The sequence below is a fragment of the Falco punctatus genome, assembly GCF_963210335.1.
Source record: "Falco punctatus genome assembly, chromosome: 12".
Taxonomy (NCBI): Eukaryota; Metazoa; Chordata; class Aves; order Falconiformes; family Falconidae; genus Falco; species Falco punctatus.
The window spans coordinates 11,759,474-11,787,041 of NC_137592.1; the positions used below are offsets into that span (position 1 = coordinate 11,759,474).

A 27,568-nucleotide genomic window follows, 5' to 3' on the forward strand; every position below is an offset into this window, starting at 1 on the left:
CCGCCCGCTGCGGCCGTGGGGCCGCCCCCGCCGTCACAGGCCGCGCCCCGAGCTGCGGGAGGCGCCGGCAGCGCGCAGCCCCGCGTCGCCAGCTGCGGCGGCAGCGATGGCGGCCGCGGCCTCGCAGCGAGACCCGGGGGACTGGCAGGACTTCTCGGGCTTCCAGCCCGCGGCGGGGAGCGGCGCCGAGGCCGGCCGCGACAAAGGCGGCTGGGGCGGCGCGGATCTGGGGGCCAGGCTGTCCTTCTGCTTTGAGCCCCCGCAGGCCCGGGCTGGCGGCGGCGAGAGCCGCGTTCCGCTGCGGCCCCTCACGGAGCAGAGCGCCCTGCAGGACGACGAGTGAGTGCGGGTCCGGGGCGGGCGGGGAGCGGCCGCAGCCGAGGGGCAGGAGGCCAGGCCCGGCCCGAGGCACCGCCGGCGGGTGGCGCGGGCCCCGGCGCTGGCGAGCGGCGCTGCCCGTCCGGCTGCCGCTCGCCGGGCGGTGAGGCCTTTCCCCGCCCCTGGGGGCGGCTGGAGCCGGGGCCGGCGGGCGGGTGTGTGGGCAGCCCGGGCAGCGCCGGGGGGGGCGGCCGCGGGCCGCGTGTGCTGGGCTCCGTGCCGGCTGCCCGCGGGTTGTGTTTGGAGTTGGACGCGGGAGGTGCGGGGAGCGGGTGAAGGACAGAATCTCAGCCGCAACGGTGTCGTTGGGTTTCCCCCTGAGCTGCAGAGCCTTTGCGATCCGTGCTGCTTTCCCGTCTGTAAAGTGTTTGTATGTAAAATACCTCTTGTACGGGTACTTATACTTGCTATTTTACAGCAAATTTCAGTCAGCCTATCTTCGTTAAAAACACTGCGGTTTTTCTCGTACTTTGAGGTAACTGAATGGTATGTCCTCTTCTGAGAAGCAAAACCAAAAAAAAATCACGTTAGCAAAGGGCTGAATGCCTGTGGTGTGAGCAGCGAGGTCAGGTCTGGGAAGCATCAACCGAGAGAGATGCCAGGCAGTGATGGGGCTGTGCCTGCCCCGCCGCACCAGCCCCAGCCCCAGCCGTTCCTCTGGCTTCGCTGGGCATCGCCCCCCGGCATCGTCCTGCGCCTGCACCCTGTGCCTGCACCCCCGGCATCACCCCACACCTGCACCCCGAGCCTGCACCCCTGGCATCGCCCGGCATCACCCTGCGCCTGCACCCCAGCATCGCCCCCCGGCATCACCCATACCGGTGGTTCTGTGAGCTGACTTGGGGCACCGACCCGCTGCCGGGGCTGCTCTGTTCCAAAGCCCGAACTGGTGTGCCAGAATGGGGCTGCACGTGCGAAGTTGCTGGCACAGCCAGAGAGGTTGTAACCCGTAGACAAGTGGTGGGCTGAGCTCCTCAATCGTACTTCTGGGTAAAACTAAACTCTTGCACAATTTTACTATACTCTGTGCATGTTCGGTATTCTGTGATAAATGGAAAGGAATTAAGAAAGGTTTAGCTCAGAATTTGCTGCTCGACCTCTGCTAATTCCTGATTTTAATGTGCAAAAGTCAAGGGAAATGAACAACACTAGGTGCGGAAATTATAGCTGAACTCAAATGTCATTAGAGCAGAGGCTCATCCATGCCCAAAAAGATTGTGAGTACGGTTACATAATTAGTAAAGAAGGTGTCTCTTCATCACATTGTTTTATTTCACTGCTGTGCATACACTGTTGGTTTAAGAAGGGGAAAAGAATTAGGTTTATCAAAACAATATTTTCTCTGAGCTTCGAAGCATTGTAAAAATATTGTTAGTAACTTGCAGATGAATATTTAGAGAAGGAAAGAGTTGTTGATAGAAATACATTATCATTACAAATATGTTTACTGCTGATCAGTTGCTGCTTGTTTTAAGGTCTACATTTTTGTTCCTTTATTCCTCTCTTCAGGATTTGGAACGCTTTGACTGATAATTATGGTAACGTAATGCCAGTTGACTGGAAATCTTCCCACACCAGAGCTTTGCACTTGCCAACACTGAATCTTTCAGAAAAAGGGGTAAGTTCTGATCAGCAGAAGTACCCTCTTTGGATCTTTTATACTCAGTACAGAAATAAAACAATTTGCATTTGTGTAAAAAGAGTGTTGTTATTAAGTGCCTTAAAATATTTTTTGTGCTTGGCATTATACATGAGAGGTTTTTAACATGAAAAAAATCAACCAACCACAGATACAAGTTTTGCATCTCCTTGGGCTGGAGTAATTTGGGGTTACTTTTAGATGGGTGTTCATTAGAGCCAGAGCATGATAGAAAAAAATGTAAAATGAGAAAGTGTTTCACATAAAGTCTTTCTACAGTCTTCTTCGTGTTGAGCACTGTTCTGGGTAATGGAGGAAAAGAAGTGGGAGTACTCTGATTTAGAAAATCCGGTGTGGACTTTCTTTAAGTTCATCTCTTCTGTAGTCAGTGGAGACTAAAGAGGCTTATTTTACAGGAAAGGTGACCCAGGAGACACTGAAGTGCAAAAGTTTGTTTTGTTTTTCCTTATTTAACAAGTAGAATAGTTGTCTGGGGAGGAAGCAGGGAAGGAAGAGCTTCAGAGAGGTTTATAGAAGGGGTTGTCCTCTGATCTTAAAAGTGGATTAAAATGCTTCAGGAGGAGAAGCTAGGGAGAATTCCCATCTCCCAGGTCTTCTGAGGAAACAAGCGGTTTATCTTTTAAACCTAGTGAAGCTGAGTTATGTTGTAAAAATATCTATGTGTGTAACCTGAGAATAGGGCAATACTTGACTGCTGCCATCCATTATATAATGGCTGCTACTTTGTACTGTGACAAGAGCAAAGATTGTTCTGCTGAAGAGGATACTTTGGGGTTCAGCAGGGGAGGATGGCACTCTGGAACACACTCTCTCAATCTGAGTCTGATGATTATCCCTTGTATTTTACTTGTGCTTATTCTGATTTTTATTAGAGTCAGATTTTCTGAGTGGTTTTAGAGTAATTAAATCTTTACCTTTAAAGTAAGAAGGCTTGCAACCCCCCATGCTATGACCTTGTTGTGTGACTGAAAAATGGACTGGAAGACTGATGGATTTCTTGGTAAGGAACTAGATACAATATAAAAAAAAATGTTGCACATAGGTTTTTGTAAGTTCCTTGCCGCAGGTTGTGGAGGAACTACATGAAAAAAAGTGGTGTTGCTGGGTTAGAAAGCATCTGAGGTATGCTGCCAGTAAAGGGAAAATTAGTTCATGGATTAAACATAGCTCGAGTTTATTCAGCTTTCACTCCACCTGGCATGCCTTTTGATGTGTAAAGCCCATCTGTTTGGGAGCATTTGACATAGGTTTTATCTCTCCTTCCCTGTGTTTCAGCAGTATTTCTGGATATGTGACAGCGCATATGGACCAGCTAGTAGCTTGTTTTAACTTTCTTACAATGAATACTAACAGCTAAGCAACACTTCCTTGATGCATTTGAAGCTAATAATATGCTGTTGAACTTGTGCTTAAAGTATTTCTTTTCCCATTTTAGTAGGAAAAAAATGTAAAGTGAATGAGGCTGATTCATCTAATCTCTGCTGCTTCACATCACAGATCTGTGAACACTTTTATACAGCTCTGACGGTGAAAGAAGTACTTGAGTGGAAGTGTTGTGCAGTGGTACAAGGGACAGCACTATGCAATTGCTTGTTTAATGTATTTTTGTTAGATTATTTTTGAACAGGTCATTCTCTGGTAGTGTGAGAACAGAAAGAGGCATAAAATGCGTCTGGGTGGAAGGCCACGTGGTCCTTTTGGCATCAGCTGTAGCTTGGGCTGTTTGAGGTGGTTTATTAGCCTAAATTATCAGAATATATTCTGATAGTCTCTCAAAATGTTGTTTCTGGAATGTCAGGAGGGGAAGCTAACCTCCTTCTAGATAAACTATTATCTTTGCTTACTAGCCCGTAGTTGTTGTAATCCTATATACATGGGAAAACATTTGAGGACTGCAGACATTAAAGAATGTGGACACTGGGGTGTATCGGTGCAGCAAGTAACAGATACTCTTGGTGGAGCCCTGTCACTGCATGGTTATTGGAATTCAGATTCTGGAAAAAAGTGGACATTTGACTTCATTCTGATGGCTGCAGTAATACAGATAGTATGTTTTTCCCTATAGACTAGCTGTCTGGAGATACCAGTAACATCTTCAAAACGAATATGAAAACTATTAAGGTTTCTGAAGAAACTGGGAAGATTGGAGGAGTTGCAACAAAAATTGAAAACTGATACAGTGAGACCAAGGACTTCATGCAGCTAGTTATAATGCTTGTAAATTAGCCCAAAGATCAGTTAAAGTGATTGAGCTCAAAATGTCAAAAGTTAGGGGTTGTGGCTTTTGAAGGATGAGCATAATTTGATGGCATAAGTGTGGGAACAGCATTGCTTCTCTTTTTTTTGGAAAAGACCCTGAGATACTCAACAATATACATTTAAAATAATCTGGGGTGATAACCAGGTTTTGGTTTTTAAAACATTTTTGTTGCATCTTTTATTATGTGAAAAAGTAGAACTATAAAAGCATGTGAAATAGCAGGTTTGTGTAGTGTTAGAGATTATGGGTAGGTTTGCACCCCACACTGACAAATGTCTATGTTCATTTAAGTATTTACATTGGATTGACTGCCCTCCATGCATATATCTCCATGTCATTGTGTATATAGTCTTTATATGCTGAAGATATTTAAAGACTGATAACTATTTTAACCTTCTCCAATTGCAGTTTTAATTTCAGTTATCTCAGTTTCCAGATATTTGACAGCAAGAATCACTGATTCCATTATTATGGACAAGGAATCTGTTTCATTCTTAAAATTCAATGATCACTTCCCTTTTTTTATATATGTACATGTGTTTTTTACATATACGCACACAAAAACATGTGTATATGTGTTAATATGTATTTTTAGGTAAATGATAACTTGAACCTTGACCTGTCAGACGATGAAGAGCTGAGAGAACAGTTGGATATGCATTCTATCATTGTTTCCTGCATCAATGACGAACCACTCTTCACAGCAGAGCAGGTAAGGTGTTCAGCAAAGACAGTGTTGATGGTGTATTTTCTTTTAGCCTGTAATTACTTGTTTGTTCTTCCTTGCTGTTCACCATAGCTAAGCTGCTTGAGTGTTCTTTATTTAGGCTTGTAATAATGTGTGAAATATTACTATGTGATTCAGGTTTGGAAAGTATTCTTGTGCTTCAGGTGAGGTTGATAGCCCAGGGTCTTTGAAATCTTTACAGATTTCTTAGCCCAAATTAGTCAGAAATACTACTAAATTAAATACATATGTTAAAAAGCAAAAATATTTTCAGGATGTTGGTATTGTAGAGTTTGTAGTTTTCCAGCGTGACTGTGTGGCTGTTCATAGCTTCACGTGGCTTTGTGGTTAGCAGTAATTCTTTGATGTTTTTGCCTAATACGAGGGCACATCAACAGTTCTACGACTAAGCTTTCAAATTGCTTAGTGTCTAAAGGTTTCTGTTCCAAGTCCATGGATTGACTTCAGTTATCTTGAAAATTGCTCTTCTGAGTAAGGTTAATGACTGTCCATTCAGGTCTTGCTTTAGTAAGCAAACAAGAATATATTTTCCTGCCATTTAAATGGTTACCTGCGAACTGTGATGAACATGGTTATTAAAGAGTGCAAGAGACAGGATTGCCTAAACTCCCTCAGCTCTTTTTTTTTACTGTGAGGTGAATCTCAGCACTGTGTACAGCCTTTAAACCTGCAAAAGTTGATGTGTTATTTATTCAGCTGTTCAGTTAAGAATTTAGTCTATAAAATATGGTCATTTCTCTACTGTAAAGTACGCCCTCTATGCATGGGATTTCTGTTCTCATACTTTCCGTCTGGCTCAGATCTTACTCCCAGGGTTGCAAAACAGCTTCAGGTTATGATGACTTAGTTCATAAAACTTCTCATAAGCACAGTAGATTTTCTGGTCATTTAGAGCCCGGGTTTGGTTTTTTTTTTTGGCTTAGAGAACTGTAGTGAAATGGGTGGTAGGAAGGTAATTGATTTCTGTTGTTTTGTTTTCCTTCAACTAAATACTCAGGAAAGATACTCCAGCTCACTCTTTAGTTCGGTTCTCTTAAGCAGAACCATGTGTACCTTCATATAGAAATAACTGTGTAGTTTCAAGACACTGGTTGTTATGAGATCACCGACTGACTTTGAAAAGGTAGGCTTATTCTCAGAGAGCAAAGATGGGGAGGAAAGGTCAATAAGATTTTGTTGATTCTTGTCCATCCAGTCTTGGTGTTAGTTTCATCCATCAGCATCTTCGTTAATAGAAAGTGAAAAAATCCTTAATGTCTAAACAGCTTTGCTTCAAGGCGCAGTCTGTTTCTCTTCGTGCAGGGGGGGTTCAGAAGGGTTTTCATGTTTTTTGAAGGTGATTGAAGAAATAGAGGAAATGATGCAGGAATCACCTGATCCAGAAGATGATGAAACTCCCACACAATCAGATCGGCTCTCCATACTTTCCCAGGAAATTCAGACACTCAAGAGATCCAGTACAAACAACAGCTATGAAGAAAGTAAGTGATATTTAACATTTTGTTCTTATGCTTATTGAAAATAGTTTAAAACGTAAGTTTGCCATGTGTTTGAGTTACAGCTAGTCTTTCTTATGAAGTACCTTCATTCAAAAATATTTTCAAAATGCCCTGAAAGGATAACCTGGATTTAGAAGATAAATAGAAGACTTATCTTTGTCAGCATTCATAACTTAGAATAAAAATAAAACTTCAGAGAATATCAAATTAAAGCAAATATGCTGAAGCCTGACTCTCTGGAATGAGGTCCTTTCATAGGTAAAGTGATGTCCATCATTTTTTTTTAAACTTCATTAATTTCTGTGTTGTAAAGTGAGACACTTTCTTGAGGCCAGTACACTGTGTTTAAGAAGATTAGTTAAAGCTTTTGAAAGATATATTATAAATAAAGAAAATGGTGTTTCTTTGGTACTGTTTCGGTCACTGCAACATACCTTGATCTACAGTAGCACAAAAATAAGGCAACTGCTGCCTTTTTTGCCCATAAGGACCTTGCATACTTCTCTGTCCTACCCTTCCATTCCTCTTCAAAAAGCTTAAAAGTTCAGGAAAAAAAAAAAACCAACCTTTGTATCTTCTACTCAAAGGAAATCATCTGTTCTTCCCTATACAAAAGAAAAGGAAAAATTATGTGTGTAGTTTCATGGTAGCAGGTGGAATTGTATGTAAGAAACCCCTATGATTAGTCAGCTTCATGATGGAAATTTGTTTCATCTGTATATTTGTCAAAATCAATGCTAGAAGGCAATAGGAACACAACGTTTGCTGGGTGGTCCTTCTACTCTGATCCCTCGTAGGAAGTTTTGTGCTTTCTTTCCTGTAATCTGGGTCAGCAATGTGGATTCTGTAGAAGATTCAGAAGACTGGCTGACCTTTTGTGACATGACTTAGAGTTTCTGCTACGCTTCTGATTTATGGAGGAGATCCCATTTTCATGGTTAAACTCTTGGCTGTCTCAACACATAAATTTCAGGAATGTGGAAGTGAAGTGTATTCTGCTCAGCAGGGCTTCCTGCTTTTCTGACAGTTCCATATGTCCTTAGGTTTGGAGCTAATCAAGTTTGCTTGGTATTTCATATCATATTTATTTTGCTTTGCCACAGGGGTTCATCTTGTCTGTTGCTTCTTTACAGTTTAAAGGTCAGCCTTGACCAACCAATGCCTTGAGTTACTTTGTCAGATAATTTAACTTTGCTTCACTAGTTTCTCAGAATCTCTTTTCATGTCTTTCAGGTCACTATTTTATTAAAAGCTCTTGCTGAGTTGTTTTGTGTGCAAAGCTGCTTCAGAGTTAGTCTGCATCACTCTGAAGTTGTTGCAGGGTTTTCCTAGAGCCTGTCTGGCTTTTATAAGACGCGTCAGCGATGTTAGTGTTTAGGATTGAGAACAGGAAATCAAAGCTTGTGTTTACTTTTTTTTTTGGATAGGAAAAGACATGTATTAAGACAGTCCAAAAATAAAGCCAGTTACGGTTCTGGTTACACAGGTGAGTCCTTTAGCCTGCATATATAAGATTTAATCCAGGAAGTCTGCATTTAAATTACTCTTGTCCTCACTCACCTGTGTCAGCTGGGTAGTTCCTATGTAGACCTTTCATAGGCTTTGATAACAACGACTGATCTATCATAAACAAGTCAGAATTGCGGTTGGGTAATCTGCACGTGGTTTTGGAGCAACTGTTCCTTAGCCTGTGAAGCTGGTTCTTAAGTGCTGGGACTCACTGGTGTTTTCTCTAGTCTTCTTTCACAAAACCAAAACAGTGGTGCAACCTATGCTTACTAGACCGTCCTTTGTACTGAATGCATATGAAACTTATATTAATTTTTACATTGCAGTACACTCAGTTTCACAAGCTTTAAGGCCTATTCTGCAATTTGCACCCACAGACCACCAAATAATCTTGTCGCTGAATTTACTTTTCTCCCCCCACTTATGTTTGAGCTGATGTTGCTATTTGCTGTTGCTGACAACCAGAGTCGACACGGTTACTGCTGTAGTAAGACCTACTGTGATACGTGCAATAACTGTGAAAATAGCCAAGATCAGTGTTACGAGTAGAGGCTGTAACCTGCATGCTACATACTTGGAATAGTTTAAACAACAATATAGGCGATGGATGGTTCAAACTACTTGAAAATTAGATCCTTAAGCATACAATACTGTTACAGTGTTTGAACGGATTTTAAGACCTAAGTTACTCTGAAAAACTATGTCTCCTTGTTGGAGAACTGCCTTAACAGGTTTCATTTATTTTTCTTTAGGAAGTGAATGACAAGGAGCTTTCTCCAATCAGTTTTCCCTGCTGTAATTTTAGAGAGGAAAATCATGTTTCTCCTATTACCTTTGATGCATCCAAGAGCTATACTTTTCACCATTTGTGGCCTTATTTGTATTTCTCAGCACTTGTCCGTAGGCACTTCCCCATATAGCAATTTTTTTAGACGTGACATCTACTAGACTAATTCAATATAACCAAATAACGACAAACCTATATGCGGTGTCCTTAAACAGATTGTATACCCTTCAGCGTAACCAGGGCTAGCTCTTTCTCAGATGCCAGTGAAAACAACTGTCTTTGACGTAGCAAGTGCTGGGACTTACTCACTTCCTAGGTGTGTCAGACTTAACTGGGAGTGGAAAGCAGTCCTCAAAGAACATGCTAACTTTTAACTCAGGCAAGCCTCAGAACATTCTTCTTAGTCATAATTTCACTCTTTGTAACACATGAGCCAATAGTACCTTTAAAATGCAAACCTGGAGAGGTTTTTTTGTTTCCAAACTGACATTTTACAGGCTTCTGATTTAGCTTTGACCAATTCAGTCTCATGCTATCTCAAAGCTATTAATGCTAATTTTTGATTGAAATGAGCCTGTCAGTTAATTTTGATCTAGGTTCTTGTTTCAGGAAATACAAGGCCATGCTTTTGACTGCAATCCCTAGACAAAGAAAATCTAGAGGATTTTGTTGGTTTTTCCTCTGAATGCATCTAAAAATATTATAAAAGCTTTGTTCAACCTTCTATGAATATGCATGCATACCTTAGCAATATTCCCAAGAAGATTCCCTTGCTCACAGAGTATAGTTTCAGTATTGCTGTAGATGAAAAATCCAAGGATGAGAGAAAATACGGAGAGCTTTTGCTTTGAACAGTGAATGTCAGTGGAAAGTTAATATTAACAGAGGTGTCAGTATTAGAAGCTTAGTGCTCACTTTAGCTTCCTTAACAGCTACGTGCTCTGCATATTTGTAGATTGTCTCCAATTTCTCAGAAATAAGAAGTTGAACCATCTGGTTGCCTCTGTGATGTGTTTATTCCTTTAGGAATGTTGTTTTATTCTAGGTGGTTTTAGAATTTAATTTTTTGTTTTGAAAAATTTCAGAGTACCTTTTTGCTTGTAATTCCCACAAGTATTCTCATGCTTAAAATCTTGACAGATTACTTTTTATATAAACTGTTTATAGGAGTAAAAAGACTGTCTGTTGCTGAGTTAAATGAACTGCTAGAAGAAATTGAGACTGCTATTAAGGATTATTCTGAGGAACTGGTACAGCAGTTGGCTCTGCGAGATGAGTTGGAGTTTGAGAAGGAAGTGAAAAACAGCTTCATTTCTGTCCTCATCGAAGTACAAAACAAACAGAGAGAACACAAAGAAACAGCCAAGAAGAAAAAGAAGCTGAAAAATGGTAGTCCTCAGAATTGCAAACAAGAAAGAGGTCATATGCCTGGAACAGTAAGAAAATTTTTGTAACTATTTCTACATCTAAAATATTTTTTGTTTTTTCCCTATGGGAAGCAGTAGTCCTAGATTATATCAAGATACCTGGTATGCCTGCTTCCATGCCTTCATTTGCAGCCAAGGCTTAGGCACTTTCTATTGCAAGTATGTTTTCACAAGGTCATGTAACATTTTATTCCTGTCATACTCCTGAAATGTGTTTTTTTATTGTTTGCAAATTAGCCTGGAATCAGCATACCTTTCTTGCAAAAAATACTGTCCTTGGACGTTCTGTTCTGTAGTCAGTAGGCTTTTATCTCATTTGTCTGTTTGGTTTCGCTATGAGAGTTTTAGTATGTGTGTACCACTGTTAGTCTTGCAGGAAATTCAGTATTATTGCTGATGTAGTTGAACAGATATTTATTGATCATGTTGGGTTTTAGGTAGGAAAAAATTTAGAGGCTTTATTCTGGATCTCTTGAAACCTGCAGCAGAGTTACTATATCCAACGAGAGACACAGGTGAGGCCAAAGTTTAGTGCCAGGTGTACAAGGAGCCGGTAATTTGGTTTATTCTTTACTGAACATAGCAACAGAAGGAAGAATGTCTTTCAAACAGAGTTTGAATAATAGGAGGCAGAGAATGAAAGAAATTAGGTTATTATCTTGTCAATACCATTGGAGTAATTTTAAAATACTTCAGTGGGATATTAATGTTAGAATTTCTTAGTGTCTCTTGTAGGACCTATAAAATGTGGTTAATGTATTGTAAGTCTTGGCTAAGTCCCAGAAAGAATGCTTCGGTTTGACATTGGAAAGCTTTGGGGTTTGTTTTTCAACATAAGAAATGAATGTTTGCAATGAAACATTATTTCTTCAGAATCTGTTTCTAAACTTACAAGAATAAGATACCTGTGATATAGCAGAAATAGAGTTCTGATCTTGTCTGTCTAATGAAAAGTGTTTGCATACATAGCTAAGTTTTAATGGAACTCTAACTAAGTGTATGTCTGGAAAACAAAACAGAATAGTCATCCCTTTGCAGGAGCACAGTGAAAGGTGCAAATTTACTCCTTTTTGGTTCTAGGTCATGGAAAGGCAAAAAGTTATATTGTAAGTAGAAAGAAAAATAATTACTTGGTTTTGAAACTTGGAGTCAAATGATTCATAAGCTATTCTGGTTAGTTTCAAGTTTAGAGTCTTGATTGATGCTTTCAAATATAACTGTATATATACATGGTCCCAATATAAGACATTTTCGTATTTGGTTGCTTCAAGAGATAGATGAGTGACATTTGTTTTGTGAGAGGGATTGAACAAACTAGCACCCAAGAAAGACTGTGGGCTGTGTATGTGTGGTTCCTATGAAAACAGCTTTCACTATCACCAAGTACAGATTTGAGAGCCTTCTTCCAGAAAGAGGTGTAAGCTTCCTTCATTCAACGCTCCTTTTTTTCTTTTATCTTTTAAGGAAGTCCTGAGAATGTGCATACAGATAGTATGTTCTAGTAACTTTGTGAAGAGCGAGTTTCTGTTAATAAATCATGTATAAATTTGTAATTTTATTAACAAACTGTAATGAAGTCCCATTTAAGTACAAAGCTTGGAAGTAAGGTTAACTTCTTATACTCTTCAGAAAATAAATTCTCCTGTAGATACCATAATTGCATTTTAATAAAGACAGACTTTAATTCTCTGTCCCTGATACAGTCTTTGGGTGAATCACTTTCTTAGATTTCTAAAACTTTTGCCTCTCTCACAAGGCCAGACCAGGGAGTAATTAGAAATAGTCAAGGCTTGAAGATACCAGTTCCTTTAAGCAGGATATCTTCAAAGAGTTAAGATGGCTTTGGCAACATCTATGTCTATTTACTGACCTCGTTGTGCTTTAGAAGACAAATGAATACTGTATTCCAGCACATTTTATTCCCCCCTCCCATAAATAAATACATTCAGATAAGTGTGCTGAGGTGTGCACATCATACTGCCCTGTGTCAGCAGCTTGACGGGTTCTTCTTTTTATGTTCTTGTCAGTTGCAGATTTTTATATCTCGTGCTAAACATCAAAATTGTTTTGATATTTATTTTTTTTTAACTTGTCTCTCCAGCAAGTAAGGAGATTTACAGTGTTGAAGAAAAAAATGGTTGGATTATGTATTAATTTTTCTTTACTTGTATTCCATGATTCTGTGTAATGGAGCTTGAAATTAATATGGATGTGTTCTTAACTCGTTGTGTATATTTTATCATATTACAAAGAAAATGGAGAATATTAATTGTTGCTTCAGTTCTGGAAAAGGAAGCATGAAAGCATAAAATGTTTTAAAGAGGTGTGGCTGAAAATTATTACCTCTGAATAATGTTTCTAGTAGGTTAGGTGCTCAAAATCTGAAAAACTGATATCAGCAGTGTCTCTAAAAGTGTATTGCTGAAACACAAATGTTAAAAGAGATTATACTGGGAACTAAACTTTCAGAAATACTATTTTTTACATTTCAAAATGAAACAGCCTTAAAAGACAAGTCTCTTTCTGGGTCTGCAGTGTGAAGACTTCGTTTGATTAAATTTTGATGTAGATATGCTGCTTAACTGTCATTACAAGTTTTGCTTTTCAATTAAAAAAATTAAGTAGATGAATGAGAAATAGAAATGTGCTGAAATACATCTTAGAGCTTGTCTTTGTCATTCGTCTTTTATAGTCTTGATAAATGTTGGTTAATAGTCTTCTGAACTTTTCTCTGTCCCTTTTTTTCTTTCTGCTATGTTTTCACTACTTGTAGCGCTTCAGCATGGAAGGGATCTCAAATGTCATACAGAATGGCTTCCGCCACACGTTCGGAAACTCGGGTGGAGAGAAACAGGTGCTGGGCTATCTTCTCTCTTTTCTTCATTCTTTGCCTGCTCTTTCGGTAGGAGCTGAGCTATTGAAAATTGACAGTAGTTGAAGATAAATGCTGGGATCGAAAAACATAGGACAAAAATGTTGGAATCTGTACTCTTTCCTTGCCTCAGGACTCTGATCAGCTTACAGTCTCTTTCTCTCCTCAACAGCTCGAGACAGGATTTGATATCCTGATGCACTGGAAAAATAACCCTTGTTTCTTACACAAGACAAAAAGTCTGTTTTGGCATCATAACACATGCTTCAAATACCTTGCATGTCTCTAAAAATCTAATATCCAATCAAAGAGTATGTGTCAGGTTAGACATAACTACCTTTAGCCTGAAGGATTTGGGTACCAACTCCAACTGAAGAACTGTTTTCTTTGTTCTTCAGATGTTCAGAGCTGATAGATCCAAAAACAGAGTAGCATCTGGAAAATGCATGGGCTCTGCTGTATGTCTTTCTGCCTTTGAAAACTGCATGATGTTAAAAGCAGTCAAGTGTGCGCAATGCAGTTACTGATATAAAATGCATAAGCCATCGGCAAGTTCGTGTCTTTTCACTGACAATTTAAATGTGAAATATATAGCACAGAGACCTGGCTTCGGTGGGTATCACTGTAGATGTTACAGGTACCTAAGTAGCAAGATTTTTACGTTTTATTTCAAAGAGATACTTGTTTGTTTCCGAACTGTAGTGTGTTTTATCAAATGTATTCTGTATTTTGGCAAAATGTTAATGCTTATGCTGTTGTTCAGGCTTTTGGCATACGTTACAGAATACTGGTATGTCACATTACTTAATGCATACTCACCCATTATAGTTTATGCAGTTGTGTCGGATTAGATTCTGCACTCCTGTGAGAAGTCAGTCCACTGAGGCAATAAACTACCTGGTACTTTAGAAGTCATGGCTGATTAGGCTTTTGTCTGGAAGATAACTGCAGTTATCCTGCAGAGGAGTTCAGGAAGTAAAACAATTCTTCTCAAGTCCTTCCAGAACCATGAGGTTACAAATCATGGACTTACCCTCTATCTCAAGCAAGGTATTTGTATGAGAGAGTTCAGGAAGACATAGATGCAGCTATTCATCCCCAGCTTTGAGGATCTTGAACACGTGCATAGAGCTTACTGGACAGAGCTTTTGTCACTCTACATTATCTCAATAACGGTAAAGTAAAAGCTGTGCTGGTTTTTTTTCTTTTCGTTGCTATCTTTACCACTTAGTAATAAATTACAGCTGTTTAATTGTATCTTTAGCTATTTCAAATATCATCTATTTTCATAAAGCAAACATATTTAACTATACCAGCCCCTCTTACTTCTGGTTAAAAGACTTCTTTTACGTACATGTGTCTACTCAAATGCACCTTTTCTTTTTTGACTGCCTCCTAACTTTCTAGGCATAAGTAGCATAATCATATATGAACAGTAACACTGACTAGATAACCCTTCCAGTCAATATTTTAGTTAGTTTACTAATGCTAGTCCTCATGTTGATCATATGTTTCCCCTGATTTATCTTATACTATATCCTTGTTGGCAGGGTTATGGGGTTTTTTTTCCCCGTCCCTGTATCCTAAAGCCTATCATGGAAATAAGAAGAGCTTAACATGAAAAAAAGGAGAGGAAGGGAGGAAAGAGAGCAGCTTTTTTCTGATTTAGTCCTGGAAATCCATTTTTCTACGGCATTTATTTTTTGTTTGGAGTTGGCTGGTATCACATTGCCAAACCTTGGCCCTGCTTTTAAAATATTATGCAGCAAGTTGTAAAGTAAAATTATCAGACACTGTTGCTTAGTGCTGCTCTCAGAATACTCCTTTGAGTGTTTTTTTCAGGGTGTATCATCACTGTAAACTCCCATTCACGTGTTTTCTGCTAGCAGGGGAGCATTAGTTAACAATCTGGAGTTCTGTCAAAAAAAAAAAATGCAAGGACAGACAATTTTTTTAGTACCTTAGAAGGTAGAATTTATACGCACAAAGTCACAGCATAAAGTTTATGACAAGTTTGTACAGTTATTTCAGGAATCTTTCCAGTCTTTTAATTTTAATGGTATTTACCACCTTTTCTATTTCCTAGGTAGTATTACTTTTGATAGTGAGTACTTTCCTTTTTAAAATGGTAGTCCTTTTTTGTGTGTGTGTTTTGGAGACATGAGTGAAAATCACTTGGAATTTTTCAACATTTAAAGAGAAACTTCCAGTGGGGACTCCTTGTTCCCATCTGATGAAGCAGCTGGGAAAAAAACCCACACGAACAACTGCCTAAAAGCCATTGGAGTGTTGGTAGCAATTTTCGTGATCATATTTCCAGAAGAAAATTCAAGATAGTAATCTTCATTTTGATTTGTAGCCATATCAAACTCTTTCTATGAGTGATTACTTATCATATTGTCGAATCTGCATAAAAAATTTAGAGGTCACAGTAGACTTAACACTTGGTCATGTCAATAAGGTACACTTTAGTCACCTTTTCTTCCTTTTCATAGAATGTCATTCTTCACACAGCAATTCAGGGAGTGAGTTTTTGTAGTGCTATTATACAGACATACTGTTACAGCAGCAAAGTACTGAAGAGAAAAACACAATGATCTCTGGAAACTAAGAAAGAAATTAATTTTTTTTTTAATTATTATTAGGAAAATTGGAGGGTGGCGTTTACAGGAGAAGGAAAACAGCGAATATTGATATTTGGTCCAGCAAAACGTTTCCTAGTAGTTTATGGTCTAAGTAAAGGGTAGAATGCCACTTGGTTCTGAAGGCTGAAAATGACAGCCTGAAATCTGATTTCTGAATTAGTCAATCTACTTTCATCTCTGACATTTGCAGATTTAGCAGCCTATATCTAGCTGTTGATTCTGGTAATTTTACTAGGAGTACAGTTATCTAACGATACCTGTTGGTTACATCTGCTGGAAAAGAAATTGAAAATTGACTGTTTCCTAAAAAGTGTTGCACGCTTTCCTCTGCTGTACTCGGTGGATGTGAGAAAATGCAAAATGAAAAAGAGAGGAAGGAAAATGCCCTGTGTTTGCATAGGGTCTTGGTGAGTTGTCAGTACATCCCGTACAGTAGGTTCCCATAAGTGACACAGGAGTAAGTCTGTCTGGCTTTTAGGCAGAGGATGTGGTTGAGCATGAGGTGTGTGATCCCACTCCAAACATGGCAATGGTTATAGCTGCTCTTGGCAACACAAAGTCTCCTTCTGTAAAGTGAACCTCTTCACCAGCGTCTGAGTTACACTTGACTCTTACTGAAGTGCCACTACTAGGAGAGAAGACCTTGTATATAGCTTATTTTCAGATTGTTACATGGCAAAACACTTAGCTCTCTAGTTGAGTGACAGAAGGTTGTTTTGCCTACTGCCTTGTGGCTGTTAACCCAGGATAGAGTTCCTATTAAATTCTTAAAAGTTAAATTGAGGGAAGTTTTGGGAAGCTTTTTCATTAGGTAAAATTCCAGAGTTTTCACTACTTTTGAAATGCTGATTTCTTTAAGAAGAATATGCATTCATACAGGCTGCAGAGTAAGATGTCATCTAAAGGCATTTAATAAAAGAGCAAATGGGTTGCTTCAGGAATCTGAAAATAAATCTTGGTTGCACTGCAAGTATGAAAATTCTAAAAGATTTAAGAAAATTACTGCTTTTTTTTTTTAAAGCTGCTGATCAAAGATTTTGGTAAAGAGTAATTACAACAAAAATGGAGTTAGTTTGAAACAAACTGTTAGCACACTCTGCTATTAAAATTGAGAATTAAAAGCAGAATCCAAATGGGGGGGGCTTACATTTAATTAGGCTTGCTTTGGTCCTTTCGGTTGGAAGTACACGGCATCAGAAGGCGAAAGCTGTCTGGTTTCATTTTCACCTAACTGTGGGGCAGCATGATCTTCTTTGCACAGAGGACTGTAGATCACCTTGGGAGCTGGTCTGGGCAGTGCTCTTTGATCTGTCAAAATTCTTGACATGTTTCGCTTCTCAGTAAGAGTTAACCAGTTGCTGAGAAAATCCTACGGCTGTTTTAAGGCTCTTCAAACACAGTATGTGCAGACTTTGAAAATGTTGCGTTTTCGGGGGGGGTTATTTCCCGAATACTTGTTAGCATGGTTCTACAAACCTGAACGCCTTACTTAAGGCATCCTGAGAGCCTGTATCAGTTGTGCTCTGGAAACCTTTAAAAAGCTGACTGTTACCAGTTTCCCAAGTTATTTGAAGGCAATATCAGTGTTTACCTGGAAAGATGTGTTGTTTGGGGTTTTTTAATGTACTTACTGGAAAGGAATAATTACTTTCAGATTTTGGATGCAACTGGTGACATTCGCATGATATTTACACTTTTTGGTTTTTTTAAGAGCAAATTTGAAAATTGTTCATCTGCATTTATAGTGGTGTTAGAGAGGAGGTGGTTTTTCTTACAGCTTTTCCTTGATTGTAAGAAGGACTTTAAATATGTGAAGGACTTCTGGTTGACTTCTGGAGGAAGAGGCAAACTTACTATTGCTGGCTCTGAGGAAGAAACTTAATGAGAAGTTCTACTGTGAACAGCTCCGATTTTTTAAGTACTTTTTGATTAAGTGTTTAGCTGCACAACTTCTAAAGTGATCACATAACTTGGAATTAAAACTTGATTAAAAGCTTTGGAATAGGAAAGGTACAATCTTAATCACTTGTGAAGTACGATCCTTTGAAAAGCTTTTAATTGTGTCTGTCAATTTCAGTTGCTACAATTCTTGCAAAATAAAATGCAAGTGACATGAATTTCCTGAAAGGACTGGCAAGTAACTCTGTTTTTCATTTGACAGTACTTAACAACCGTCATTCCTTATGAGAAGAAAAATGGACCCCCATCAGTGGAAGATCTTCAAACGTTAACCAAAAGTGAGCATATGAAGTTCCCTCCACTGATTCTTTCCTCTTTATATTTCCAACTGTGGTTCCTTAAACCCAATGAATCCGCAATTATCCCTTCCCCCTTACCCTACGGCATGTATGTAAAGGTGCATGATTTTTAACCATGCATTTTGGCCAGTTTTTACTTGTTTCTAGAGCCTTCACAGTACATTTTTTAGCGGTTCTCTGAAACCTTGAAGGCTAGAAACTTGCATGTATCAGAAAGTAAATGTTCTCACATTATTTCAACAGGTGGGCCTTATGGAAAGTACTGCATGCCATGGAATTTGGCAGTGCTGTCTTATAGTAACTGATACACCCTTGTTTGTTAAAACTTGCAGTGCTTTGAGGTTATTGTAATGACTTTCAGAAAATGGAATGGATGTTGGGACACTTATGAGTAGTTGTATGGTCATTGCACTTGATTGCCTTTAAAATAGCCTGACTTTTGACGGTGCTTTAAATTCCCCTTTCTTCGCATCTTTTTAGGCCAGATCCTCAAAATTTTTTATGAGTCCTCTAGTTTGTTAGTTTTTAAAAAATTCTAATTTGCATGAAAAATAAGGTTGTGTTTTTAAAATTTTAATTATTAAGGTGGTTAATACAGTAGAGCATCTCTGGAAGTCAGTGGCATCTTCATTTGAGGTTTATAGGAACAGTTTAAAAATAGATGATAGAGTACATCAATGTGTTTGATCAGATATCAGGACTTTGGATTTAACTGTGTCTTAAGGTGCTTTCCAGCAGCACAGGTCTGTGATTCTGCAGGTGGCTGAAAGGGTTCACTGGCTGTTTCCTGGAAAGAGGAAATAAATGTTGTATAAATTCTGGAGTAAATTAAACGTGTAAGCAGGAATTAAATTTCCTTTATTTTTTCAAAGTAGGTACCCTTAGCTGGTAATTCAAACTAATTCTGTGACAGATCGGTTTTTCATTTCATGTTTACTCCTTACTCATGCAAATAAAACTTATCCTCTTGCCATATTTAAATTTCACTTGAAAATATTCTCAAAAATTAAATATTAACCAGAGGGAGCTTAAAGCCTCCTGGAAATGTTTTTTGGTGCATGATGGCTTATTAACAAAGTGTCTTGTACAAGTGCACTGTAAAGTATTAACAGTATTGCCTTCTGTGGGCTGGTTGGAGCTTCATCCTGTGCCTCAGCCGCAGATTTCTGACTCTCTCTGCTGTTAAGGCAGACAGTAAAGCAGGTGTCTGGAGTTGTTTGTTTTTTCTTTCAAAGCTGTGTTACTTTGTAGTTATGAACACTAATGTTTTCCTTCAACATCAAAATTGAAATAAAACGCTTGTTATGTTTCGAGTTCAGAGTCACATATGAGGAATTGGGAGTTTATTAAATCCTGCTATTCAGTATCATTCTGTACTTTTGATTCTTTCAGTCGTGTCCAGAGAACTTCCTCAGGGATTGTCCTTGGTGCAGCTAGGCCAGATGTTTTTCCTTCTTTAGAAATATGCAAGGCTGGACAATTTTGACTTGATATAAGTCACAAAAACGGCATTTTGGCATTATTTTAAGTTAATGCCAAGTTCAGTAATGAATTTAAGAGTTTTCTAAGCTACAGCTGCTAACGTGCACCATTTCAGGGACATCCCCCCCCCTCCCCGACATTTCCATCAGGTCATTCACAGCAGTGTTTCTCCAGAAAAATGTCATTATTTCATGATTTGGGATGACAGTCAAGGAAATAAGTAATGAAGCGTACTATTTGCCTAAGATTTCCAACCTTCCAGTAGTTGTAAGAACATTTTAGTTTTGGATGTGGTGACTTTCTTTTTTGAGAGATTCTTTTTTATACGGAAGAGGTTCATTCCTTGTTGTTATGACTGATGACATTTTACTGTAATAATTAACCACATAAAATGGGTCTGTTGAATCCACCTACTGTGGCCTTCAGTGAGAGTTACACAAGTGAAAGGTGGAGATACGATGTATTCCATTGTATTTTTCTCATATTCCAGTGAAGGGTTTTCTTACTAATCTGGTAGTATATCCCTATATGTAGTTGAAACAGCTTTTGACAGTGTTTCTTTTGACAGTGTTGTCTTTGATTTATGACTAAATATCTGATTTTTTTTTTCATACTTTAGTCCTGCATGCCATGAAAGAGGATAGCGAGAAAGTGCCAAGCTTGTTAACAGACTATATTTTAAAGGGTGAGTATGTTTCTTAGCAGGGGTGTTTTTTTATTCTAAATTAACTTTATGTATGTACACGGTGTATTTGAAGAGAGTAGTCCTGTGGCATTCATGAACTATGTTGCTTTTCTATCAAACACAGTTCCACTTGTCCAAGGTTTCTGAGCATATAGTTCATAAATAAAACATATTTATTTTGTGATAGTATAATACAGCAAAGGGTGCAGTGTATATTCAAGTAGCTGAAGGACATCAGCAGGAGCAGAGCAGTCTGGCTTACAGAGTTAAATGGGTATAATTAAAAACTTGTGTTGTACAGGTTTTTCAGAATCAGAATTCAAACTGCCTATGGTAATAATGCATTTGCTAGATGAAGTGCCTATACCTTCATTATAAGTGTTGCCTTCTGGTCAATAGTAAAAATGATTTTACATTTACTTGTTATGCCTTCTTCACATTTTATTTGAAAGGTTTGCGTGAGAGTCATTTATTTTCCAGTCTTACACATTGTATTAATAGAATGTCAGACACTGAAAATCAAGGTTTGCTTTAGCTTTAAGAAGTTGTTCCAGGTAGTTTCCAGGTTGATAAATTTCTTTTTATAAATTTTTCTTCTGGCTGTGTTTCTGCTTAGATCTTACTAATGCTTATGTTCTTACTTCTCAGCATATAAATGGTACAGTCTTCTTCAGTGTTTGAAGTTTAGCATATGCATCAAATTCCCAAGATCTGACAAGCAGGTGTACAAAAGAATAGTGGATGCCTTTTTATTTGGCACACAAACGTATCTTGTGTTCTGCTTCATGTTCGTATGCTGCAATTTTTTTCTTTTCTTTTGATACCATGCTTTCCAAGTCTCAGTTATTTCCCTCCATTTGATTTTTAAAGGGTTTTGTATTTCTTACTCAGACTTCTAATCACTCATCTCACAGAGATTCGAAAGTGCTTTCAGATTAGATTTGTGTTTGAAATTTAGTGTGCTGTTGCTTCAGAAGATCTGAAGAGAGCACCATGCAGTATTGTAGAAGCTCCAACAGGCTTTCTGTTGGAAGAGGCTCATTTCTGAGTTTTGTGTAGGGTTGCAGAGCTACCACATACAATAAGAATGCAGAGATCTTTCAGTTGATTCCTTTGATTTCTCCATTGTTTACTTACCCTTTTTGAAAATCCTTCTGAAATTAGACAGATGTATTTGCTTGTGAGCTTAGAGCCATTTAGGCTCAAGATCAAGGTTTTTCTTAATGGTGATGGCACTAAACTTTATTTAGTTTGGTGAGGCAGAATCTTTGACCCAAGAGGATGAACTGTTGTCAATAATTAAAGCTGCTGGCTCTTCGTCAAACATCTGTTAGAAACTGATGGGAATGAATAGTGCTTTTTATAGTGTCTGCTTTTATTTTCAGACATAGCTGTCCAGAAAAGCTTTCAGCTTAGTAGATACTGAGAAGAAACTGGCTGCCTAGGGAAATGACAAAATCTTCTGCAGAAAAGGCTTATGAAAGTATATTAGCTGAACATATGACAGGATGATCTAGTAAGCTTGAAGCCGAGGTTCCCTCCTACCTGTGCATGCTTGTGCCTTTAAAATCACCAGGGATGTTCTACTGACTAGATGTGACCATTACAAAAACTTCATACTCACATTAAATATGTTGGATCAAACAGGTCATCATATACAAGCACTGTTGTCTCTAAATAAAATACAAGTGACGGGAGTATGAAGAGTGATCACTTACTTGCGTCACTGACACTGACATTTCCCCTCAGCTACCATTTCATTACTGAACAGAACTAAGTCTTTCTTGATTTCTCTGGGTCCTTGCACAACAGCAAGCAGTCATACAAGCTCGTGAGCACAGGTTTCTACTCTTTCTTCCAATGTAGCCCCAACTAGGATTCATATTGCTATGTTTAGAGTATGTTAAATATTTATAGCTGGGCTGGCAGTGTTACGTTGTAACGTAGATTTATTCTGTGGAACAGGCAAAGCCTTCCAATTGTTTCTGAATTTGTAATCCGTTTCTCTTTTTCTGCTACTGAAACTTCTGGCCTGAAGCTTCAGTGAGGCTTCATACATGGTACAAAATACCTCCAGCCACTTGCCTATTGTCTGGAAATTATTTTTAAAGCTTCTTAAAGGGAGATTAGATGATTCCATACAATCACTTAAAGCAACCTTCAGTTCAGCTTCTGTATGTGAAATTCCAACATCCTCCTTGAATTTCAGAATAGAAGGAGTGACCTACATTTTGAAGAGTCTGCTCTCTTCACTGGAAAGAATAAGAATGTCTTGGCAAGGTGAAAATGATATGAGAATTTAGGTGTTTGAATTTGTTTCCCAAAAGAAGCCAGAGGATAACAAATTCTGGACCCAGTAATAATCATCCGTATGGTATAGTGATAATTGTGTTCATTTTACATTTGTTTACTCTCTGATCCAGCTATTGTCTTATACTGAATGGATGTAATTTCTTTTTATTAAGCTTTAATCAAGAAGTGAAATTTTGAAATGTGTCGTTTATATCACCAGAGGTACTTTGTTTTGTTAGAATAATAACTTCTTGATCCTTTGAGGATCATTCTTCCCAATCTTAAAGCAGAAAAAAAACCAGGCAGTGACTTATATGTGACTATAGGGTATGTGCAGCTTTATGGAAAACGTGGTTAGTGTGGCACTTGGTAACACAGGTAAAACCTTGTTTCTAGCTCTATATTCCATTTTACTGAGCAAAGAAGAAAAAAAAATCTTAAAGTCAGTCCTTTTTTTTTTTTTTTAAGCAGCACTGTTTTTATTCCATGGTATTTAAAAAATTAGAACATGCAGTCTTATGTGGGTGTTATGGCTGTGCACAGAATTAGTAATAAACTTACCCACATATTGTTAGTTACTATTGAAAAGTTATTTTTAGAAGCAAAATCTAAAGAAAAAATATCAGGATAAAAGTGATAATAATTGCCCTAGTATTGTTGGCATAATGTAATGGGGCAAATAAATTAAGAACACTGTGAACTTGGAAGAGTTAATGCAACCATACAATTGAGCAGTAACTGTTGATTTAACAGGAAGTCTTGCCAAATCCACTGGTGTTCTGATTAAAAATAAAAGACAGTGAAATAAGTTTATATTTTCTCTGGATTTCCTAGTGGTTTTGTATGTGTCACCATCTTGAATATCTTTAACTAGATGACAAAATAATTCTGAAATTTATGAAAGACTAAATTTGAATCGTGTAGGAAGACACACACAGACCCCCTCTGTGATCTCGTCCAATACTTGTTATCTTCAATACTTGATTGAGTAAATTTGTTCTGGCAAGGCAGTTTGGGCAAGAGCTGGAGTACAGGACTGGAACTTGACTGAGGTTCTGCAACCACTTCAGCTATTGACTGCCATTGTTAACATGGATTATTCTGGCACTTTGTTTCATAGCCAGCTAATGCTGAAATGCTGCAAGTAGAAATCCTCAGAACTCAGAACATGGGGTGTGCAAATCTGGTATAATACAGAAGCAAAAAAGGCCAATGCAACTCAGTCCATTTCATGTTAGGGGGAAAAATAAAACAACTTCCATATGCATTTTTGTGTAGGATTATTAGTTTTGAAATTATTTCTGGTGTTTGCCTTTTTTAGAGCATCCTCTTTTCCCAATTTCTACCGCCCCCTTGTGTCTCCCAAAATACTAAAAACACCATTTTGACCTCCCTTTGATCAGTTAGTTCTTCCCTGGAGCTATTCCCTAGGGAGTACCTACTGGGAGGTAAGTATCTCAAAGCCAGGCTATGTACGTATTCTATGTAGAGTCTTGTACAATGCAGTAACTTACCTTCTCTTGACTCCTGATTATTACTACATTATTTTAAAGGGGATTTTTTTCCCTATATGGGTTTTCAGGTCTATTTTTACTTTTCCGTGAACATTTCCATCCTGAAGTTAGTAATAATGAAAGGGACTTCGTGATCTTTGCAAGTAAATCGTAGTTCTCCCACCAGCATATGATTCATATCAATATTTTGTAGATTTAGAATGTAGATGGGAATGTGAAACCAGTAAGCATTTGCAATTTTGCTAATTTTTTTTTCTGAATATGTTTAATATATTGTTACTATGTTTTATCACTAGGGGTCATGAAACAGAAACTGAAATTTGGAAGAGGGTGGGGGAATGCATTTGCTGACAGGGCAAGAAATACCAAGCCAACACTGAAATTCTTGATCTTAGTAAGCACACTTTTGGACTGAAGCTGGCAGCTTAGTAAGCTCATTGTGTTTAAATGCTGTTTGTGCTGATCTTTCTACTGATCTTTTTTCATGGTTTAACAAATATAGCATGCTTTGAAAATATTGTATTATTTTCTGTTGAAAGACCTACATAAGCAAGTAAGCAGCAAAGTTTCTTGTGCACAAGTTAAGCTGTGAAGCAGGGAGCACAGATGGAGATATTTTTGTCATATCTTGTGGTTGCATTGGTTTTAGGTGTCGCAACAAGAATTGGTACCGTATCCCTAAGTGAGAGCATGTTTCTTTTAACTATACCCATTGAATTTATTTTTTTTTTTACAGAAACTTTCAGTCTTTCTTCTTGCGTGTATAATGTAATTATTTTCTGCATTATGATATATTTGCCAAGTACAATAATGAACAAGTAGTAGCATATGTAATCTTTTAGGTATGCAAGTTTAGGTTCCTTTCAGAAGAAAATGCCTCTGCAGTCATGTCTATCTCTTCAGCCTTGAATAATAATGTCAGTTTCAACCCCACAAGGCAGAAAAAAGGTTTGTGGGAATAACTGCATTTCACAAATACTGTGGGGAACTGCATCGAGGTAGGAAGACTGAAACGACTGTTTTAATTGAGCTAAAGGCTGTTGGCTTTGAAAAGCCAACATCCAGCTGGCCAGATAGCTTTTATGTATTCACGTACCAGTGAATGCACTTACAATAGCTCCTATCACTTTGGGGTGTGAGGACAGAGGAACAACATGGGGAAGACCTGCTGGGATGCAGTTCGTAGCAAATTTAAAGGAGAAGCTGAGGAAGGCATTGTGGGCAGTGGAATTACCTGGTTTTATTGTTATGAGGGTAAAGAGGAATATCTGAGGAAATCTGCTGGAAGCAAGTGTTCCTTAATATAGCTACTTACTGAACAAATCAGTATTACATATGAAATGTAAGCCTGTAGATGTACACAGAATCAAGATACTAGGGATAGGTTGTCTGGTATCACATTTAGACACTTTTTTTTTTCTTCCTTAAGTCGAGAACACATGTAAGCATAAATAATTGTGACATTCTTAAAACATAAGTATTATATATGATAATATATAAGTAGGTATTTATAGCTGAAATAAATGCCTTTGAAATCAGATGTGTCCTTACAGTAAACCATTCTAAGATGTATTTATTGCCATTTTGTATTCTTTTCCAGTTGTCCTTAAACAGTAATTGTGACAATAATATACAGTGCTAAAAATAATATGCTACACATTACTACTGAGTAAAATGCATGGAATATGTCTAATAGTATTTTCTTTTAGGCTTTTTTTCTGAATATAGATGTCATGAAAGCAGAATCGTTTTCATTCTTTCAGCTTGTTTTGTTATTTCATATCTGATTTTTCAAGCTTCTAGTAAAGGCTTAAAAAAACACAACTAGTTTTTTGTTTTAATAAAGCAAGAATTTACACCTTGTTCTATTTTAAATTATGCAAGTATTTCAAGTAAGAACATCTGTTTTCTTGCCTTTGAAGTTTTTGTGTCATTGTTACACCTGACTTCTTTATTTGCTTTTGTGTTGTGCTAGCATTGGTTTGAAAGCTGGATTGCTCTTGAGGTTTGTGTCTTACATGTGAAACAGGAATGAGAAACACATGAAGGGCATGTCTTATCGTCCCACTGTGTGATTCAAGTACACGCACCAGAAGTAGAAAGAGCTAGAATCTTAAATTGTCAGTGCATATTTTTTAAATAAAACTGCATGCGTCACCTTTTACTTAATGTTCTCTTTGCTAATAGAACACTTCAAAAAGCACTGTTTAAGACATGACCTTTAGTTAACTCATTTCTGGATAATATTAGATAAAGATAGTGGATTGTGTCACTTAATTATCTTTTGAGAAGAGGATGATATCTTAATTGCCGCTTTCAATTGATTTCTAGATTTTACTGTGTTACTAATAGGGTAGAATTCAACATTTAATTATTTTAGTATATACATTATATTTTTATACATATTAACTTCACTGATGTTTATCAAGATGTATTTGTGGTTCTTTTGCAGTTCTGTGTCCTACATGAAGAGGGCTGCCTTTCAGAATTAGCCAGGCTCCTTCCTGTGATGAGAAGCTTTCTGTGAATATAACTCATAGTATTTTTTCATTTGGCACTATACCTAAACCAGTATGCATTTACCTCCTCTGTGTGTGCGTGGATTTTCTGATCCTACAGTAAGTCTTCTGGGCATGACAACTCCTCCATTTTAAATTAATAGTGCAATGAACTGGAGCAGGGAACAAACATTGTACAGTTTTACTCACATTGTTCTGGCTTTTTAAAGTCTATTTTTACATTGTATAGCATGTAGTAAATCCTCCTGCACATTTTGTTGTTGGAAGGAAAAGCAATCTTTGAATAGTGTAAATAAAATAAGCCTAGTTTTAAGGAATCCATATTTAAAAGCATCCTCAGTTCCTATAGCAAAGAAGTAAGAAGGATCATAGTCAGGCTTGGACTAAAAGATGAAATGAGTTCTCCAGGAAGCACTCCAGAACAGTGCTGGTGGGGGTCGGCACTGAACACTTAAATTTGGTAACTTTGAACTATACAACAGTATTGTTCATACAGTGAACGAATCCAGAGTCTTTGATGGTTTGGCATAAGTATTGGTGTGTTACTTAGCCTTGTTATTTAACACAAACATCTGAGTATTGTAATATTTCATACTTGGTTTTATTTTAATTATTAATGTTCATGTGGCTTAGATATTCTCCCATATTGCTGCTATAACTTTACTGGTTTTAGTAAGTGTTTGATCTTAATGAAAATGCTTCAATATAAAAACATTTTTAAAAGGCTGTATCTTTTTAAAAATACATGTACAGTTTGAAAAACTTGCATCTGAGTTCCAAGTTAGTATTACATTGAGACATTTGTTGTTGTGTGTCTCTAAATTTTGCTACAAATCTCTTGTAAATTATATGCACGGTCTCCTCTGTGATGATGTATCTGCATTCAACAGATGGGAATGTATTTTACAAATCCTGTAAAAGAAACGTACCCGATAATCTCAACAGTAAATACTTGTCACAAATAAATTTGCCAATCTTAAAGATTAGGTTGAAATGTAAGGAGTACTAATAAAAATAAAGGAACTATTTTCTA

General features: G+C 37.9%; 1 protein-coding gene across 3 annotated transcripts; it reads left to right on the forward strand.

Annotated features, from left to right (window-relative positions):
• On the forward strand, nt 1–27,568 carry FEZ2 (fasciculation and elongation protein zeta 2). Of its 3 annotated transcripts, XM_080408944.1 has the most exons (10): nt 8–339; nt 1,888–1,996; nt 4,894–5,010; nt 6,383–6,527; nt 10,009–10,277; nt 13,042–13,122; nt 17,947–18,022; nt 20,145–20,210; nt 25,992–26,021; nt 26,469–27,568. In XM_080408944.1, the coding sequence occupies exons 1-9, from the start codon at nt 107–109 to the stop codon at nt 26,000–26,002; spliced, it is 1,107 nt and encodes a 368-aa protein (XP_080265070.1). In that variant the 5' UTR covers nt 8–106; the 3' UTR covers nt 26,003–26,021; nt 26,469–27,568. The 3 variants fall into 3 exon arrangements, with proteins under 3 accessions (XP_080265072.1, XP_080265070.1, XP_080265071.1); XM_080408946.1 differs by lacking the exon at nt 25,992–26,021 and having other exon boundaries at nt 1–339; XM_080408945.1 differs by lacking the exons at nt 13,042–13,122; nt 25,992–26,021 and having other exon boundaries at nt 13–339.